General features: G+C 39.8%; 3 protein-coding genes across 3 annotated transcripts in view; 2 read left to right on the top strand and 1 right to left on the bottom strand.

Annotated features, from left to right (window-relative positions):
- The window catches only part of METTL25 (methyltransferase like 25), a 98,686-nt gene extending 85,287 nt beyond the window's left edge, over nt 1-13,399 (bottom strand). The window contains exon 1 of the mRNA XM_079714395.1: nt 13,120-13,399. Coding sequence (XP_079570521.1) covers nt 13,120-13,375 — 256 coding nt within the window. The 5' untranslated portion in view covers nt 13,376-13,399. The remainder of the gene's footprint in view (nt 1-13,119) is intronic.
- On the top strand, nt 6,690-10,834 carry LOC307060902 (LIM domain-binding protein 2-like; the record flags this gene model as incomplete). Its single annotated transcript, XM_079715745.1, is given in 4 exon segments — nt 6,690-6,860; nt 9,773-9,859; nt 9,862-10,452; nt 10,595-10,834. Coding segments are annotated over 4 exon segments (1,089 nt in total).
- Nucleotides 13,400-13,471: 72 nt separating the features above from the next.
- CCDC59 (coiled-coil domain containing 59) lies at nt 13,472-18,606 on the top strand. The gene is made up of 4 exons (XM_079714396.1): nt 13,472-13,711; nt 14,682-15,018; nt 16,117-16,216; nt 17,973-18,606. The coding sequence occupies exons 1-4, from the start codon at nt 13,504-13,506 to the stop codon at nt 18,132-18,134; spliced, it is 807 nt and encodes a 268-aa protein (XP_079570522.1). The 5' UTR covers nt 13,472-13,503; the 3' UTR covers nt 18,135-18,606.
- The last annotated feature ends 2,188 nt before the right edge of the window (nt 18,607-20,794 follow it).

The raw sequence follows: 20,794 nt of genomic DNA, 5'->3' as shown, positions 1-20,794 counted from the left end.
AGCCCTCCATTGTTAGAATGAAAGCATGACTAGGGACAGGTAAGTTGCAACTTGAGACACAACGTGCAAGTCCAACAGCCAGCACTGGGTTCTACAGTGTAAGTAGGTTGAAAGCAAGAATTTCTCAGTGTTTGGGAGCCCAGTGGTTAGCAGTGGGCACCATGTCCTAGAATCAGCTTGAAAGCTCAAGGGAGAATTCTATTACCAATGATATTTCTTACTAAATTTGAAGTGAAATTCAGTAGATAGATTATAATCCTGACCATGCCTTAAAGACCTAATATAGTTTCAAGTCTGCTTTACTATAGTGTTTTAATTTCCTACATCAGAAGTCTCTATTTTCAGAAAATAACCAAAACCAAGAGATAGATTACTAGGAATTCCACAACTTCAAACTCCATTTAAAATTAGAAGCACTGAAGAATAAATGAAATAAATATTTGTAAATATTTTCTGAAAAATAAATTCAATTTAATAAACCAAATATGATTTTGTTAGCAAAATACAAAATAAATTTTAGATTCTAAAACTTTAAAAATTGCTTTATAATTGTAAAGAATAAAAACGAACCTATTTCAGTGCAGTAAGTGCTATGAAATCAATCTCTCTGTTCTTCTCTTGTTCCTACCACAGAGATCTCATTTCCTATTTTCGCTGCCATTTTCTGACCACCACGGCAGGCTCTGCTGCCCCACAGTGCCTCAAGGATGGCAGTACCTTAGTAACTAACACTGCCATTGATCTCTTACTGAGAAGACCAGTATTTCCTTTCTATACACACGTTGACTTGGGCCTAGACTTCCAGGCTTTCAAGAAAAAAAAAAGACTTTACAGTTTGTTTATTACTGAGGCAGGAAAAATAAAGGACTTTTTGTCCCAGGTAAACAGTAATTGTAAGTAAAATTAAGTTACTAATAAGGGACTTTGAGAGTAAAATTAAGTCACACCTGTCTCTTAAAATTGCACTTCTTTCCATTGTACATTTCATTAACTTGAGTTTAATTTCATCTGCTATTCTTATTCTAAACGCCATTACTTACATTTCAACATTAACACAAAATAGATGTGTGTCTATTCTACTCAGCTGAATTCAGTTATAATCATTTGCCAAGTAAAAGGAACTTGCAAGAGGAATTTGCATTAAATATACACTTTCTCTAGTTCCTACCGTACCTCCAGCAGATCTTGCTCTTTACTTGTTTAATTTTTGTAAATGATGTGTATAATTCATAAAAACCAGATCAATTTTATTCTTTAGGGACCATTATTTAAGGTGACTGCAATAGAGAAAAAACAAATACAAGGCCCACCTAAACCTTACATTCGCCACTCTGATTTTAATGATCAAGAAAGAGGGAAGAATTCATTTTCAGTAATTGTTATTGGTATTGCCTAAAGATACCAGTCTAATACTCTGCAGCTATATCGGAAATGCAGTTCCCCTCACAAGGGAAGTTTCAGAACTTCATAAAGATTAGTTAAAGAAATGTTTGAAAATATATATCATAATAAGGAACAAAAAGCGACAAGGAAAAAAAGAAGAATGCGTACAAGTGCTGGTCTAAAGCAAGATGAAGTCAAAGAGCTTTGTAATACTAATAATGCTTTCAACCAGCGGTTCTTATCCTGAGGTCTAAGAGCTACAGAAGCTTATGAATCACCGAAAGCTATCTGTAAAGTTTTACATCTATGTGTGAGCATATATGCCTCTTTTTAAGGAAGAGGTACGATAGTGTTCATTTGAATTAGCCTTTTATGGGATTTGTGACCTAAGATTAAGAATCACTATCTTTTACTCTTCCTCACCTTTTACTTTACCCAATGTTAATATTATAACAGACAATTCAACTAAGTATTTTTTCTCTGGCTTCTAGAGATCATTTTAAATACTTAAAACAACTTAAAGTTATTGTTTTATTCGTTGGTAGATAGCTGTTAATTCTTAATATAAATTTCATAGTTTTAAAATTAATCTAACTTTGAAAAGATAACACTTTTCTCTCCAGTATTTTTAGTACTAAACAGATCCTCTCTTATTGTTGATGGTCTAAGTTACTAGTCTGAGTTTTTTAGATAATGCCCATCTAACAAAAATAAATAAATAATTTAAAGTACCAAGCGACAGGGCTTCACTGGTGGCGCAGTGGTTGAGAGTCCGCCTGCCGATGCAGGGGACACGGGTTCGTACCCCGGTCCAGGAGGATCCCATATGTCGCGGAGCGGCTGGGCCCGTGAGCCATGGCCGCTGAGCCTGCGCGTCCGGAGCCTGTGCTCCGCAACGGGAGAGGCCGCAGCAGTGAGAGGCCTGCGTACCGCAAAAGAAAAAAAAAAAAAGTACCAAGCAACATAAAGTGAATATCTAAACAAAAAGAAGACACATTTATTCTGATTGGCTAAATATAAGCATAATTTAAGTAGAATGAGGGAAAAAAATGCCATAGATAAGAGGAATTTCATGAACTTTGTTTTACTAAACTTCTAAATAATTGAGTGATATGGGGGAAATCAGAAGTTGGGGGGGTAACCATTAAAAACTAGAATATAAATTCAAGTTCTAAATGGCCCTATCTAAAAGGAACAATCGGAAAGCACTTTCTATATATCAAATAAATAAAATATGATGACAAATTATCCTGAGTTCCCAAAGATTTGCTTGCATTTTTGTCACCCTTACCCATAATTACAGCAGCAACCCAGGAACTGGGCTGACAGCTGCCACTATCTTTTTGTTGTGTGAAATTATTTCCACACTTGAAGTCTGCTAAAAAGACCCAGAAAAATATAAAAAGGGAAAATAGAGTTCAGGAAAATACATATGGAAAGTGAAAGGATAAAAGTTAAATACAACAGAGTAAAACAGATGACACTAATTATTTCTCTGTTGTTCTCACTTTCTACTTCCAACGTGCTTTCTGGCTTCATGTGTTTCAAATTAAATGTGAGCACAATTTCAATGCACCATAATCACCACCATCACCACCACCAAGAAAAAATTACTTAGAATGGCCAAGAAGCAATTTAATTTATTGAGATGCAATAAAAATACTTTAAGAGAAACCGCAACAAAACAGTCTATCATAGGCAAAAACTTCCTGTGTTGTTCAATTAAAATGATAGTAAATTAATTATGCAGATGCTCACCAAAAGGAACCAATTCTAAACATTTATTCAGCACCCAATCCTGGTAAGGATCATGTAAGTGACGATAACAAGAAACAGGAGAAGTAGCATATGGCCTCAAGAAGCTGAAAGAAGAGAGTCAAGAGAGGCCCTGGAGGCTCTGGCAGTCTTAGAGCAGCCCTGGGCTTTGGCAGAGTCACAGAGGATGGCTTCGCAGGCACAGAAACCTGGATTTCCTGAGAGCTAAATAGGTTTTCCATAACTGATTCTAAGCAAAGTTATAAGAAACTGACTTTATAAACTTATTACTTTACACTGAGATAACCCATATCATTCATTTGATGAGACACTGTCTCCTAATTTTAGAATTACAACTAGAACAAATAAAGACAGATATTCTTAAAGAAAATTTTAATCAAGCTGGGTAGCTGTTGGAGTGGCCTGTGTAGTCATGATCTATTTTGGTTTCATAAAATATTTTGGCTCTCCCAGCTCAGAATCTCTTCCGTTTTGCCTTTTGGAAGATTTTTCTATACTTATGAAGACCAATTAACTCCTGAAAACCAAAAGATAATTCACTTGAGCATGTTACAGATTCATATATGTAGTCATTACTTCCTAAGGACACAGCCTAGTTCCCCTGAAGTGGGGAAAACAAAATCTTAATCCCTGAGATGAGATATAGGAGATTGTTTGTTTTATCAGTAAAGTATTTAGAAGCTATCACTACTGGCTTTTTTCTCAGATGGTTAATCTCACCCATATATGTGATAAACTTTCAGAAATTTTAGCCTGAAATGATGCCTGCCTTGATTTTATCTCCAGATTCTCATGGTATCTTTCTGTAATTTTTTTTTTTTTTTTTTTTTTTTTTGCGGTGCGCGGGCCTCTCACCGCTGTGGCCTCTCCCGTTGCGGAGCACAGGCTCCGGACGCGCAGGCTCAGTGGCCATGGCTCACGGGCCCAGCCGCTCCGCGGCATGTGGGATCTTCCCGGACCGGGGCACGAACCCGTGTCCCCTGCATCGGCAGGCGGACTCTCAACCACTGCGCCACCAGGGAAGCCCTCTTTCTGTAATTTTCAATGTACTGAATGAAGTGCTGCATTTTCACACAGGAAAAGAATAGAATTAAGTTAAAAAACCTATAAGTTGGATCGAGTCATACAAAAACAATGATGACAAACATAATATGGACAGAAATCACACCACAGCTATCTAGTTCAGTACCATATTTCCACGGGTACCTTCAATAACATTCTTTATAGGTCTATGCTTCACTTCGATCTTTAAGAATAATTTACTCATCGATATGCCAGAAACTGTTCAATGTGCTAAGAACACAAAACTGAAAAAGGCAAACACTGTACTTTTGTTTTTAGAGAGTTTATAATCTAGCTGCAGATAGGGACAAGCCAGTGGACAATGACAACAGGATGACATGTGTGGATATGGGAGAGTATATGGGGTGTTATAGGAGCACATACATTTCCAGAAGTTCTTGACCATTTATTTTTTCCAAGGAAAGAAAGACCTAATTACACCATCACCACCAACATCATCATTACCACAACCCTCATCATTTATTAGCCACAACTTACTGAATCCATGCTATATTCCCAGTTCTATGTTAGGAGCCATATTACATCATTTTTCAGCTTTACTACAACTTTGTAAGATAGGTAATACACTGTGAAAAAGGAAAAAAATAACAACAGTAACAATCAGCTGTGACAGAGAGATAGCAGCTTATAGCTGGGGTGGAACTGGCGCTGGCACACAGACCACACTCTTCCCTATAAAATATGAAAGCGTTTACAGTAGTACACCAATATCAGACCAAGTCTGTGACCATTCGAAGTCCACAACCATGACTGAGCACAGACAAAAACAAGTACATTGTGCAAACACAACGCCCTCCATGAAAGGAGCCCCACAGAGAGGCTCACATGGTGAGAAGCTGAGGCCCTGTGCCAACAGGCAGCACCAACTACCCCCCTATGTGAGTGAGACATTGTGGGGGCGAGTTCCCCAACCTCAACCAACTTCAGCAACTGCAGCCCCACCAGCAAGTGGACTCTGAAACCGTGAGACCCTAAGCCAGGTCCATCCGTTAATCTGTTCCTGAATTCCTACCCCACAGAAACTGTGTGACAGCGTGTTATCAGCAACAGGTCATGTGTAACATTAATATAATTGTCAATGAGTGTGTACTCTTCCAATGAAAACAATTATAAGGGAGGTCGTATAATTAATATTAATACTGTGTTTCCCTTTAACTCTTAGGCTGTTTCCTTCTATTTCTTTGAACATATTTACGATACCTACTTAAATCCAACATCTGAGCCCAATCAGGATCGGCTCCTATTAGCTCATTTTCTCCCCCCTTGGGTCACACTTTCTTTTAATTCTCCGAACACAGCTACTTAAACCCAGCATCAGGGATCACCTGGAATCAGTTTCCTGAGTATGAGTCATACTCTCCTGTTTCTTTGCACATCTAGTAGTTTTTGGTTGAAAAGCAGAATTGTGGATAATTTATGGTAGTGGATCCATTTTGCTTTTCTAAGGATTTTGTTGTTGTTATTCTACTAAGAAGTGAACTTGCTTGGACTCAGACTGAAATCTATCTCCCCCTCAGCGTGCAGCAGCTGGTGGCTCTGCTCAGTTGCTGATTAGCCTGGCCCCTGAGGGTATCCCTGAGCCTGTGTAGTTCAGCAGGCAGATAAAGATTTGGGTGGATTTGAGAGTCAGACGGGGGGGCCCATCCTCTCTGTGGTTACATTTGTTTCCAACGCTCCCCAGCCTAAATTTCCAGTTGCTCTGCCAGCCCTGAATTCTGCCCATTGATACAGAAATTCAATCAGGCTTTTGATTTTTGCCACCCAAGCTGTGTCCACAGCTTGGGGAATATACTCTGTCAAAGGTGCAGCAAGTCTGCACATCTTGCCAGGAGCTCTGTCTTTCAAGGGTTCACCATCCCCCTAGTTTCGTCAGTGTTTTTGCTGGATTCTCTTAGTCTCCCGTGCCCGCATGTGCACATGTGTGTGTGTGTTTGGGAGGGGGGGTGTGTCTATACTTCATCCAGGGTTTTAGCCAGAGGTTATCCTCACATCTTAGATCTCAGCCCTTCTGTGGCCCTCCTTCCACAATGTGCTCCTTAAATTTCCATCTGCTCTCGTCTCTGAACTCTGTTGTGGCCATCTTGAGCTGGGAAGAATGTCGTTTTCCACTGCCAGATCTAGGGGGGGTTGGAGCACCCCCAGCAAGAAAGTCATGAATTCACAGTTCTTCCCAATCAGTAGCAGTTTTCCAACAGCAAACTCTGCTCGTATTTCTGTCCCGCTTTGGTCACCTTCCAGAACCTTCCAATAGTTTTTAATAATCCGGTCAGTGTTTGTCACTGTTACCTGCTGGAGGAACTGCCTGACCTCTTCAAGCAGCCATTACCTGAAGCCCACCCTGGACTATTTTCATAGCCTTATCCTGTCCTCCTGCTTCCACCCTCACCTTCTCCACAAAGAAGCCAGAGTCATCTCTCTGAGACATAAATCACACAGCATACCCCCTCATGAAGTCCTTGAAGAGCATTCCATTCCACTCAGAGGAAAAGCCAAGCCCTCAGTATGGTTTGCAAGTCCCACATGAAGTTGCCTCAGGCCGCTACGCAAACCTCACCTCTGATCAGTCTCACCCGGATGGCTCTGCTGTGCCCCCAGCACACACAGCATGTTCCCACTTGGTGCCTGCTATTCACCTGGCCTGACATACTCTTCCCTCAGATAGACCATTTTTCTCTTTCCCTTCCTGGAAAACGAGTGTGTGTGTGTGTGTGTGTGTGTGTGCGTGCATATACAGTTTTCTGGGTATCAACCTTCACTAAAACATAGGCTCCACACACGCAGGGATTTTATTGTGTGCAGTATCATAACAGTAGGGTCTAGAACAGGGCCTGGTAGGTAGAAGGCACTCAGTAAACATGAGTCAAGTGAATGCATGGGTTAAGTGCTGCTCTTTGTTAGGCATTCCGCTTAACCCTTACCATGTATTTACTCACATAAGTTTCAGACTGCCCCATCAAGTAGGTACTGTAATTATCCCCATTTTATGGATGAGGAACTGAGGCACAAAGAGTTGTAGCCCAAGCTAACCAAACGAGTAAGTGGTACGGCCAGGACTTGAGCCAGGCAGTCAGTCTGCAAAGCCCATTGCATTAGTGTGCTCGAGATGCCATACAAAATACCACCGGCTGGGTGGCTTATACAACAGAAATCTGTCACAGTCTGGAAACTGGAAGTGCAAAATCAAAGTGCTGGCAGAGCTAGCTGGTTCCTGGTGAAGCCCCTCTCCCCGGCTTGCAGACAACTGCCTTCTCACTGGGTCCTCACATAGCTTTCCTCTGTGTGCACCCTTCTGGTGTTTCTTCCTCTTCTTATTGGATTAGGGCACCACCCTTTTGACCTCTTTTAACCTTATTACCTCTTTAAAGACTATCTCCAAATAGAGCCACATGGGGGGTTATGGCTTCGAACTATGAATTTGGGGGGGGACACAATTCAAACCACAACACCCATAATTTATGCCCTTAAAATACAGTTATTTTCACCATCTTTCCTTTTTAATTGTGGAGAATTAAGATGGTTTTCTCTCTAGTTCTTTTTAGATGAACAGAGGAAAAGAAACTTTCAGGACTCTGACCAGGCCAGAATATCACCTGGCAAGAGAAATCGACTGAAATGGCTACACTGAGGATTTTCAGAAACAACTTGGTCTCATAAAATGCCAAATGACTTTCACACACTGTGCATTAACTCAGTGCAGCTCGGGGAACTGTGTTTATCTGTCACTCCTCATATCAAGCTGGCAGAAAACCACACTTCTTGGGAGACCCTAATGGAAATCCATTCAGGGCTCCTTGTTGCTCCTGGAACACACCACGCCTGCTCCCGCATCAGGGCCTCTGCGCTCCCCGTTCTCACTATCTGGAATGCTCTGCCTCCAGATAGCTTCATGACTCAAGTTTCTCCTTGTTGAGATTTTTTGTCCAGAGTTATTTCCGTGAAGTGTTGCTAGGACGACCTATTTACAATCGCAAACATATCTTCCTCCGACCCATCCCCTTATTTACTCCTCTCTTTGCTACTTGATTCTTCTCTGTGGCACTTTAAAAAAATTATTTCTATTCCCTCTAGAATGCAAGCAAGAGGAAGATACGGAGTTTTATTTGCTTTATTTACTACTATTTCCCTAGCTCCTAGAAAAGTACTGGCACACAGCAGACACTAAGTGAATGTTCCCTGAATGAATGGATGAATGAACAAACTTCCAAGGTCACAGAGCTGGTAGAATTGGAATCTGTACCCTGTCTGACTAAACAGTATAAAAATTAAGTGCTAAATTATACTTATAGAGAAACTAACAATTCTTTAATAAGATACAAATCTGGTCAAAGAGCAAAAACTACTCTTCTCTGACACAAACAATAGACTTCATATAGTAATGGAGAAAATGTCCATATTTACATAATCTTTACATAAACAAAAATTAATATTCCTTACAAGCATACATTATAAAAAATTCATTATTTTTAATACTGGAGGTGGCAGACCATTTGTATAACTGAATATCTTGTATATAAAATTTGGCAGGGTCAGAGACATTTCAAAGGTGAATAATCTAGTCTGGATTCCATTATTGTTGAATTGACACAAAATTGGTTGTGTTTCCCAAAAGATGTATTTTATTCCTAGCTGAGAGAACAAATAAGTGGTATTTTTCATTTATTTATTCGTCAAGTATTTATCAACCACCTACTCTGACCAGGCACCATTGTAGGCATTAAAGATACAACAGTGAAAAAACAATTCTTACATTCTTGAAGAGAAAACAATAAAAACAAAACAAAAAATAAGAAATGTATCCATGTCATCAAAATACCAGATTTGATAATAAATGCCCTTTGTAATTCAATCTTAAATAATCCAGAAAAACCTTTATCACAGTGGTAAAGACCTCAGACTGTGGAGTCCGATGACCCATGCTTGCATCTCCATTACAAGCTGTGCCCCTAGTAAATCACCTCCTCAACTGGCAATTTCACAAATGGGGAAAACAGAACACATCTTGCCAGACTAATGTAAATATTAAAAGGGAAAATATGCAAACAAACAACACACTGCAGGGACAATAGTAAATATCAATTAATCCTATTATTGTTATTATTAGGATATATAAACAATCTAATTCTTCCATTGTATGAAGCCTAGGCTAAACCCATATGAAAGTCTTGGGTTTCATATTTAATTAGTTTCTTTTACTCTTTTGAAAGCCAGACTGAGTCATTCGTTAACTCATTCAACAAATATTCATTGAGTATTTAATTATGCATGCTAGGTATTTTACTAGGTGCTGGAATACAGCAGGACAGACATGATCTTAAACTCTTTTGGAGTTTAAGTTGCCATGTTATCATAGGTATTAGGCATTATGACAGTAAACTGAAGAAGTGCCTGGTTGTTTGGCCTGAGGCGACCCAGCACTGGAGCCTACCCGACTCTTTGGTGGGGCTAATGGCAGACTCTGGAAGGGCTCACGCCAAGGAGTACTTCCCAGAACTTCTGCTGCCAGGGTCCTTGTCCCCACGGTGTGCCACAGCCATCCCCTGCCTCCACAGGAGACCCTCCAACACTAGCAGCTATCTGCAGGACCCTCATCCCCCGTTACTTGAGCACTGTGTTTGTAATACTGACCTGTATTACATTCTCAAACACTCAAAAGAATCCTACCACAGCTCATCCATCACAGTGGACTGCGACCAGCGTGCGATGGTCACCCAGCACGGGAAGCCCATGTTTACCAAGGTGTGTACAGAAGGCAGACTGATCTTGGAGTTCACCTTTGATGATCTCATGAGAATAAAAACATGGCACTTTACCATTAGACAATACAGAGAGTTAGTCCCAAGAAGCATTCTTGCCATGCATGCACAAGATCCTCAGGTCCTGGATCAGCTGTCCGAAAACATCACCAGGATGGGGCTAACAAATTTCACCGTCAACTACCTCAGGTTGTGTGTAATGCTGCAGCCAATGCAGGAACTGATGTCCAGACATAAAACTTACAACCTCAGTCCACGAGACTGCCTGAAGACCTGCTGGTTTCAGAAGTGGCAGCGGATGGTGGCGCCGCCAGAACCCACAGGGCAACCGACAACGAAACAGACAAAAAGAAAAAATTCCACCAGCAGCACCTCCAGCAGCAGCACTGGGAACACTGCCAACAGCACGGGCGGCAAGAAGAAGACGCCAGCTGCCAACCTGAGTCTGTCCGGTCAGGTACCTGGGCTAGGAGCGATCCCGAACTGCAGCCTGAACCCTGGGAGGGATGGAGGCCTGTGTCATTCAACAGCAGTGACCCCTCCTGGCCAATTTAAGGAGAGGCATTGAGGGGCCCTGAAGGAGTCACTTCCAGTCCTCCTCAGAGGATTTGATGGTGGTAAGAGAGCCAACTCTGATGGGAGGGGAGTTTGGGGATGAGGACAAAAGGCTAATCACTAGATTAGAAAACACGCAGTATGATGCAGCCAACGGCATGGACGACGACGAGGAAGACTTCACCAGTTCACCAGCCCTGGGGAACAGTAGCCCATGGAACAGTAAACCTCCCACCACTGAAGAGACCAAATCAGAAACCTCCCCACCCCAAGCTTCCCAGTAAGATTGACCAGCTCCAGAATCCACTGTCAATAGCCCCTGTGAGTTACAATCACTATTTCAGATCCTTACTCACAGCAGAGAAAGGAAGAGACATTAAAACTTTTCCATGCAAATACCTATTTCTAAACCACAGGGATCTGAGTTTCTTTCTTTCTTTTTTTTAATCGAGAGGATCATTCCAAATAAACTTCCATGACCCCTCCCTGGAGGCCTTCACAGGTAACACAGATACAGGCAGTGATCGTAATTAAAATAAGAGCAAAAGCTAGGCTTCTCCTGGCTCGGTTTTTACCACATTTGTTAATTTCACTCCCCCCCCCGCCCCACCCAACCATCCAACAAACGCCATATTGTTAATAAACCCTCAGTGCTCAGGATCTCATTCTATCCCGAACCCAACTACAGACAGACTTTTTAATATTGTAAAATATTTCCTGCTTTTTGACTTGCATGTGAGAGTTACTTGTTTCAGTAAAAAAAGAAAAGGAAAAAAATCCACTTTTGGAAAGTAATTTAAATGTACCTTTATTTTTTTTTTCCCCTTCACCTTTTCTTTCATTGGGTAACAGCTAAGAGGGCCCAGCAGGGTAATTTATGGCCGAGCCAATGTCAATTGGTCCTCCATCCTGAGTTGGTTCAATCGAGCCGAGTGCTGAAACAAGAAATGGCTTTTTGTCATCAAAGAAACCAAGGCAGATTTTTATGTAAAGAAAGGCACTTGGCCCCTTGAGAATGTAGGCGTTTGTAAAATTTCTGCTGATCCAAATATTTTCAAGCCATGTAATCCATTAATTTTGTGGGCAGTTTAATAAATCTGAAACTCTTTTGTGTTTTTCTTGTTGTATCTGAGTTGACTGTTGTTTCTTTTCATAGTATATTTCCTGTATAATATTTTGTAAAGCCCTAACCTGGTTCTTTTATGGGGACTTTTCTTTGGGAGCAATTCCAGTGTATTTATGTGAAACTTTATTAAAAAACTAATTTTCCCATTTGCATATTAATGCGTTTCTCTATACGTGTAAAGACACAGTGGCTCCATGTATTATAAAACAGCTGGATTTTATGTATGTTTATTGTTAAGTGTGCCAATAATAAACTGTTAACGACCAAAAAAAAAAAAAAGTACTTAACTTTCCAACAATAAACAGTGACTTTAAAGAAACCAGTATTTACCAAGATCTATCATAGGAAGGCCCACCAGTGTTGCTTTGCCTTCAGAGAATGCTCAAGTGAATAAAGTTCACCAGCAAGGGCAAGGTTGGGACCACCTGGAAACAAAGTAGAAGAAATCCCAGGATCCTGCTGGTGTCTTCTCATCATACTACTTCCAAAATGTACTTGCCTTAGCAGAATCTAAGTTTCAGTAGTAGATATTTTATAAACAGTTTTCAAAAGAGATAGCAAATATTCCCTGTCTTCACTACTACCATCCTAGCCCACAATCGTCTCATCTCTTCCTTGTATTACTGAAATGGCCTTCTAACTGGCCTCTCAGATTTGCCCCACTAGTCTGTTCTTCAAATAACTATCACAGTTATCTTTTCAAATGTAAAGTATATTAAGGCACTATATTGACTAAATTGCCCAAAGCTTTCTCATCCTACTTCAAACCCAGTATCCTTCAGAGGCCGAGAGCCCCGCGCGATCCGGCTCTGCCTACTTCCCTGGCCGCACCTGCCACTGCCCGGCACCTGGCTTTAGCCACTCAGGCATCTGAACCTCAACCCACCCCGCTCTTTCCTGCCCAGGGCCTCCGCGATTCCGTGGGCCTGAAATCCCTTCCTGCGGCTCACTACAGGCCGGCGCCTTCTCAAGCTCATGACCAACCAGGTGAAAGCAGGCTCCTCACACAGTCGCTATCACAGTTGACTGGTTTTATTTTCTTCTTGGCCATAATCACCATTTGAAATGATCTTGATTGTTAGGTGTTGATTTATCTTCTGCTGTGCTCCACATGCAATCTATAAGCACTGTTCCCCTCCAGTTAAGAAAATGATTGTTTAATTACTAAATAAAGAAAGGTCCTAGCAATGTTTCTTGCTCTCCTTAAACTGTGGAAATACACAAGCACCCATTGAAGACAGGGGATTCGGGAGGAGCGTCCCGCCCCACGCCGCCAGGAAGCGGAGAAGGGCCTCCGCTCCCTACCAGGCAGCGCATCCCTGCCTCGCCAGTGCCAGCCGCGACGCGTACCAGTTTCTGCTCGACTTCCGCTAAGGTATACCACCCTTCACTGGGCGGGACGTCTCTCCGCCTTCCTGAACGCCCCGCCCACCCGCCATTCACCTGATCCACTCTCGGCTTCCACCTGGAGGCGCGCCTCCGAGGGCTGGGCCTCCGCCTCCGCCGCCGATCTCAGCGCCGCCAGCACCGTCTCCGGGGGCAAGTCGACCACTTGCTCCCACACGGACTCCGTGTAGAAGTCCACTGTATGTGCACTGGAAATGGACAGGGCTTTCTTCAGGAACCGCAGCAGCCCCTGCAACTTGGCACGCAACGTGGACAGGTCCTGGGTCACCGGGAGCGGCCCAGAAGCCGCCATGACGCCCACCCTCCCGGGCTGTAGGTGGCGCAAACGTGGCCGCAAGGCAAGGGCTCAGTGGAAAGTATAGGCCGGATAAGTAGAATTCCGATCTGGATTGTGGGTGGGCGGCTGATTGCTTCTGCCTGATGACGTATTTTTTACCGCGCCAGTTGTTTTTCTGGCGCCGCGGCTGGTGTGCCATGGCGCCGGTAAGGCATGCAGCAAGGGGGCAGACAGGGAGCTTTGGGTCGCGTGGCGAAGGAGTTTCACTGGTCGGATTCAGAAATAAGAATATGAAACGGAGGACGTGGCGACCTAATCATCCGCAAGCCTTCGCGGGGAGCGTTCGCGAGGGTATGTATGTAAGGAGGCAGCCTTTTACAAGTCCTCGGGCCTGCGAAATCTTAGGATACGCGGTCCGCCCAAGCTGGGAAGGATTTAGGAACCAGACCGAGCCGTACTTGGGGCAGAGAAATCTGTTCTTAAATCTGCTGAAGCCGTGGGCGTCTCAGAGTTCTGGATGGGAAGGCGAGGCAGTGTTGCTCTGAATCTTTCAACATTTCCCTGGACTTAATCCCATCCCTCTTTTCCTCTACATTTTCCCCGTGAAACCGTAAGCAGAGAGAATCTATGAGTCCATTTGTGCACGTATTACGGTAAAGGATAGAAGTCGGGGCCGGAAATGTACTGCCCCACACTCTTTCTGATTACAAATACCCCAGAGCTCTCCAGTCTTCTCTTACTGTGTTTATTTGCTTCGTTTTAGTTTGTGTTTTTCATTTTGTCTTGCTGTTTGTAAGTACTTTAAAAACCCATTTGGAACGTATAAATCTTAAATAGGTAGTTTTCTGATAATTGCTGTTGAGTAAGTCATACACCGTCTTTCCTCGTTTGCGTTGAATTGCTTGAGAAAATCAGTCGTAGAGTATTTTCTCTAACGTAAGGTAATAGATGTGAGGTTTTTTTTCCCGGAGGTATTTAGTGAAGACCTAGGTTAAGTGTTTTAGATGAATTAAGAAATCTGTTTGATTTGTGAGTACAATAAGTTGGAGTTGTGCAACACTCTAGTCTTTTTTTCTTCTTTGAGATTCTTTAGTTCTGCACAATTACTGTTAGCCTGGTCTTTTTGCGAAGGACCAGTATACTGTTCATTCCATTAGCTTAAACTTGTTTTCTTGAAATAACGTTTTAACGCAAAACATAATGTAATTCTAGCATCTAAACGTGATGATATAAAAAGTTTTTAATTTTAATTTAGCAACTACATTTTTCATGCAAATTATTTTCTCAGAAAGTAATTCATGACTGATATATTCTTCAACAGGACAAGGCTTTGCATTTCGAAGAAAACTAAAAATTCAGCAAAATTACAAGAAATTGATATGGAGGGAAAAGAAGGCTAAAACCTCACGGGAATCCCAGTTCACAGATCGGTACCCTGATCATCTGAAACATCTCTATTTAGCTGAAGAGGAAAGACTGAGGAAGCAGCTTAGAAAAGCTGACCAGTCTTTGTTAGAACAAGTTGACCAGCCTCTGTCAGAAGAACAAGTTGACCAGCCTTTGCCAGAAGAGCAGTGTAGCATTGACCAGGCTTTGTCTGAAGAACATTGTAGCATTGAGCAGCCTCATCCAGAAGAACAATGTAGCATAAGCATAAAGTATGTATTACCATCTTTTGAAATCCTTCATTGTAGATGTAAGTAGGGTTTTAGGAAAGAGATTACAGAACAATTTCTGTAGTAATTGGGATTTTTCTTAAGGCATATTAGAAGTCACAGGTAATTATGTGAAAATATTTTCATGGAGGCTTTCATGTTAGCTTAAATGACTATAAATTAAGTCAGGTAGGCTTAATAGAAGAAGTAATGGAATGGGAATTAAGAGACCTGGGTTTTAGGTTTCAGCCTCTGAAGTACATTTAACTTACTTGGACCATGGTAACTCCTGTTATTAATGTATGTTTTTTAAAAAAATTTAATTTTTGAGAGGTATTGTAGTGCTTAACATCGTGGACTTTGGAGCTGGCTTTAATATGTTGGTGCCCAATGTCCTCTAAAGTGCAAATAATAATAGTAAGTATGTAATTTATAGCTGCCATGTTGTACAACCCCAGAGTGGATTATTTACAGACTATGGTATCTTAGACCTATCTCAGATGTTGTGAAGATTAAATGAGTTCATTTATATAGGTATTTAAAAAGGCATGTGATACATGGGAAGTGCTACATGAGTTTTAACTGCTACTACTACTGTTACTATTAACCTGGATTTTTTTTTTTTCCCAAGAGGACATAGACTTGGTTGCAATTAAAAAAACAAATGAAATGGAATAGAGACAAGTTGGTCAGAGAACTTTGGGATTAAAGTTCATGTACACCCACAAGGTCCTTCATAACGTCCTTCAAATTCATGCCTTTTTCAGTCTGTCATTTCTACCATTCATATGCTGGTTTCCTGTTTTTAAACATTTTCAGATCTTTCAGAGCTTTCTGTATTTTCCCTGGTTGAAATATTTCTCCAAGACTTTCCATTTACTATTTTCTATATCTTGAAAGCTATAACAAAATTGCTAATATGTTATTTGGACATTTTACTAATAAAATTAATGTCCTCTTTCTTTCAAGTTCTCTTCACCCCCACCCCTTAAGTTGCATTAGTGAGATTTGACTATACAAGTACTATTTGACATAATTGTGTCATAATTTTGGTTATATTATTTTTAATACTTGTGATTTGTTTTCATTTATCTTGCAAAGTTCCATTACTATTCCAAAGAAAAATAAAAAGAAAACATCAAATCAAAAAGCACAGGAAGAGTATGAGCAGATACAAGCTAAGCGTGCTGCTAAGAGACAAGTAAGATCTACTTTTAAAATATTTAGATTCATGTTTCTTTATCCTAAGTGTATATGTAAGCTTTTCTTCTTAATATGGGGCACATAGTATGCCCTCTGTAAATATTTGCTGAATAAATGAATAATCTGAGAAGAGCTGGAGAATTTCAACATTCAGATTCCTTGATTGTTTATATTACCCTTGAGAGGTGATAGTAGTAGTCAAGAATAGGATTTTAAAGGTACTGCTCATAGGTTAATAATATGAGCATCTGGGACAGTGTTTCTCAAGAGTAAGGTCCAGATAGTTGCATTTTTTTTAACAAGTGCCTCAAGAGATTATGCATAATAAAATTTGAGAACTACTAATTTTTTTTAAATGTAGATGATTTTCATAAATTTACATTAAAGAGTTGGTCTTGTTTATTAAAAACCTTACTAGATTAACTTAGCAAAAAGTTACCACACTTTGTTATCATTCAGAAACCCAAAATTATAACAGCCTTTTTCAAATGAGCAGAACAAAAGTATCCACAGCTTCAACAAAATTATTTTATTTGTGGTTAATTCTTGTTTCTTATATTGAAGCTATATTAATCTATCACTTTAAAAAGGAGAGCACATCAATCAAAAATACCCCAAAGATGGCGCTGACATATAATTTCTTTTATGTCTTAGCTTTACAAATTGTGTAATTAAGAAATCTGGAAGTTTAACATCTAAAATTCGTATGATTATTCTTAAACTGATGACAGACTAGGGTAAAGCAGAAACATTTCTCCATGGAAAAGCTGGACCTTTGTTTCGTAGTTTGTTAAGATTATGCATTTTTTTAACCAACCTTCTGATACCTGCCACCTTTGGAAATAGTATACCAGATGAAATATGGACCATTATACTGAAAAAACATTTACTATTTCAAAACAAACTTCCTTTATGTATATATAAATGTTACATCTTTGTAATCGTGAAAATTGAGCATCAGCCCTTTATTTGTAAGGTGAAGATAAATCCTAGCATAAAAAGTTTTAAAAGAATGGAATATGCTGTGACGTATATGAAAGCACTTTGTTAATTATGTCACCGTACAAATGTAAGGCTGTGTCATTTGGGGGCTATATGCGTTACAGGAGAAACCGAAAAACAGTTCACATATTGCATTATTTAAGAATTTTTAACTTTTATATTTAAGAATATTGTATTTCAAGTAGTGATTTTCAGGTCTATATAACTTCAAATTATTTTTCTTTAAGCTCCAGTGAATTTGAGTCTTTATCTTAGCAAATCAGATGAGCATGATAATTCTTAAATAATCAAAACCATAATACCTAGCATAGTATTTTACATATATATAGTTTGTAGTCAATAAATGCTTCTTGAATTAAATCTGGATCAGATGGCAAATTTAAAAGAATACGAGATATTCTGGAAATGATTTGTGTTACATGGACTAGATAACCTCTAACGTCACTTCTGACTCTTCAGTGGATCTAATTAAATGTGAAACCATTAAATAAATGTGCCTTCTTTCTTCTGTGCTTTAATTTTATTTGTATACAAATAATTAAAATTGTTTAATAACTTTACATTATTCTATGGCATAGCATGTATCATAGCAGCAAAGAGGGTACACTGCTGCACTTACGAGTAACACCTCACATTTTGCAAAATATAAGACAAACCTGAAGTGTTTGCATGGTGATAGCTATTTCAACAAAATTATTGAACAATATCTATTGTTTGTTACTAATGAAAGTTATATATGTTAATAATTTCAGGAATTTGAGAGGAGAAAACAAGAGAGAGAAGAAGCTCAGAGGCTCTACAAAAAGAAGAAAATGGAAGTGTTCAGAATATTGAGCAAAAAGACTAAAAAGGGGCAACCAAACTTGAATTTACAAATGGAGTATCTTCTAAAAAAAATACAAGAAAAAAATTAGGTCAGACATGTTGCCTGATTAATCAAGGGTTAAAATATCTTCTGGCTATTGAGTTCTCTTGTATATGTACTGTTCCTCCTAACAGTTAACTAAATTTGTCAACACGGACTGGATTGCTAAGCTATAATAAATATAAAATGTCCAAATATTTTTGTTTTTCTAAAAGAAAATTTTCTATATATGCTCTGCATTATATATGATTTCTTTCTTAATTATTTGCTGCTGAATGAAGGTTGGCCTTAAAAACTGAAAGAGGGAACTTCCCTGGAGGTCCAGTGGTTAAGACTCCACGCTTCCACTGCAGGGGCCACAGATTCCATCCATGGTCGGGGAACTAAGATCCCAAATGCTGCTTGATATGGCCAAAAAAAAAAAGGAACTGAAAGACCCTGCTATTTGAGCAACGGGTTCAAGCATGTAATAACTTTTATACCATATGAAATTCAGATGAAATAAAGTGTTTTGAAAATAAGGGAGCAGAACTTTCAACAAATCATTTCAATCAAATGTTTAAATTTAGCAATCGACTATTACGGTTCAGAAATTCCATAGTAATGGAATGGTGAAGGAGGCAGAGACTCCCCTTCGACTTCTTAATTTATTTTAAATTAAGTACATTTTATAGGGGGATGGTCTTTCCAGAAACCTGTAAGCAGGTTTCTACCTTCGGCCCCCACCATATTATAGTGAGGTCTTATAAAGCAGAGTTTGATATTTATAATCTTTTCCTTAAGTGGATGTACATAGCTTGCTAGTGTAATATTTTTTGAACGATGATGGTAACCCAGCAGTGTCACAGCAGGAATTAAGCTTTCCAGGTCCTGTGGGACCCTATCATGTAAGAACATTGTTACTGGACCTTACCAGTGTTGTCTCTGGTGGTAGGTTTGTGAGCCAAGGGAAAGTACTGGAATACTGCTTCTCCTGCCTCCTTGCAATCACTGCAAAATGAGAAAGGCTTGGTTATCATCATTAAAACAAAAGAACTGCAACCATATTTGTAAAACGTTGCATAGTAACGTGCAATCCTTTATAAGTGGTAACAGATGCAGCCCAATATTGCATTAAGGTTTTGGTAAGTCCTCCCACTGTACTGAGCATTCTGCATTTAAAAAGTACAAGGAGGGAGACGAAAGAGGGAGGAGATATGGGGATATATGTGTATGTATAGCTGATTCACTTTGTTATAAAGCAGAAACTAACACACCACTGTGAAGCAGTTATACTCCAATAAAGATGTTAAAGTCAATAAGTAAATAAATAAATCATGCCAGTCATAAAATGCAGTGTAAAAGAGCAAATTCCGAATATAAAGAGATTTTGATAATACTAGATAGGAAAGATCAGGACCACAAATGACACCTTGTGACTGGGCCTGCACCACAGCAAATCTATACTTTGCAAGATAGTATCAGTGTTTGAAATGCCAGAGAGAAGATACAGTGTGCCATGCTAAATGCATGGTGATAAATCTAACTTCTTGCTGAAAAATTTCTTGCAGTTTATTTGAAGTGTGCAGGGCATGGACCCCTGACTATTGGCATAAACTGGTTGGCATTTTGATGAGGCTGAAGCCATCCCCAGCTATCCTCCTTCCTACAGACCCATGAGTTTCTACTGTAGAGTTTGTACTATGAATTGTCTCTGACAATAACAACTGCTGGGTTCTGGGAGCATAGTTTTGTCCAGGGTAACTGCTGTGTAAATCTGGTGAGTGTGAGGCACGTGTTAGAATTACTTTGGATGTTCTATTCTTTGGACCTTTTAAAAATTGAGACACACCATAGACTTGATGTTGAATTAATATTAACTTTTGAGGAGCTGAATGAGCTACATCCATTTCCCAGTAAAACACACAGGCTGCCTCTGCTGTAGGAATCCATCTAGGCATTTAACATTTCTGGCTGTGAGTGAACAAAATAAGAAACTGGAAGGGACTTGTTGGGCTTTTACCTTATAAGGGCAAGAGAATTGGATTTTGGGTTTTGAGTTTTTTGCCTTTGGACATTAACTTGAAAGGTAATTTAATATATAGACTTTATTTTCTCCCTAGGAGTTTGAAAGGGAAATATTTATACTAAAATGTGGGACATCTGCATTTTACTGGCAGTTTAACACTGGGCTCTCTTTAAGTATTTGGATAATTGCCATTGAGAACACTTGATGGAGTCACCCATGGAGCTGAGAGCCTTACATCCGAGATGCACACTTCATGGGCCTAGTGACCCTGGGTTTCACAAATAGATATATTGAGGTATAATCAATTGAACATATTTAAAATGTGTAATTTGGTGAGTTTGGGCACATGTATACACTCATGAAACCAACACCACAATCACAAATCCATCACCATTATCTCCAAAAGTTTCTTCATGGCCCTTTGTCATCAATCCTATCAGGGGCTCCCCAGATGGGTCCCTAGCAGCCATTGATCTGCTTTCTGTTACTATAGATAATTTGCATTTTCAAAAATGTTATAAAATTGGAATTATCTACTGGGTACTCTTTTCTGTCTGGCTTCTTTCAGACAAATTTGAGATTCATCTGTGTTGTTGCATTTATCAATAGTTCCTTTTTATTGCTAAGTACTCTATGGTATGGATGCATCAACATTTGTTTATCCATTTGCCTGTTGATTGACATTTGGGTTGTTTCTAGTT

This window comes from Hyperoodon ampullatus, assembly GCF_949752795.1.
Source record: "Hyperoodon ampullatus genome assembly, chromosome: 11".
Classification (NCBI taxonomy): Eukaryota; Metazoa; Chordata; class Mammalia; order Artiodactyla; family Ziphiidae; genus Hyperoodon; species Hyperoodon ampullatus.
Note: the sequence above shows the minus strand (reverse complement) of the source record. Positions and strands in the feature narration are given on the sequence as shown.

Coding starts and splice junctions, on each gene's coding strand:
- CCDC59 (XM_079714396.1), top strand. CDS start 13,504: ATGACGTATTTTTTACCGCGCCAGTTGTTTTTCTGGCGCCGCGGCTGG. Junction 15,019..16,116: donor CAATGTAGCATAAGCATAAA/GTATGTATTACC, acceptor TATCTTGCAAAG/TTCCATTACTATTCCAAAGA. Junction 16,217..17,972: donor AGCGTGCTGCTAAGAGACAA/GTAAGATCTACT, acceptor TAATAATTTCAG/GAATTTGAGAGGAGAAAACA.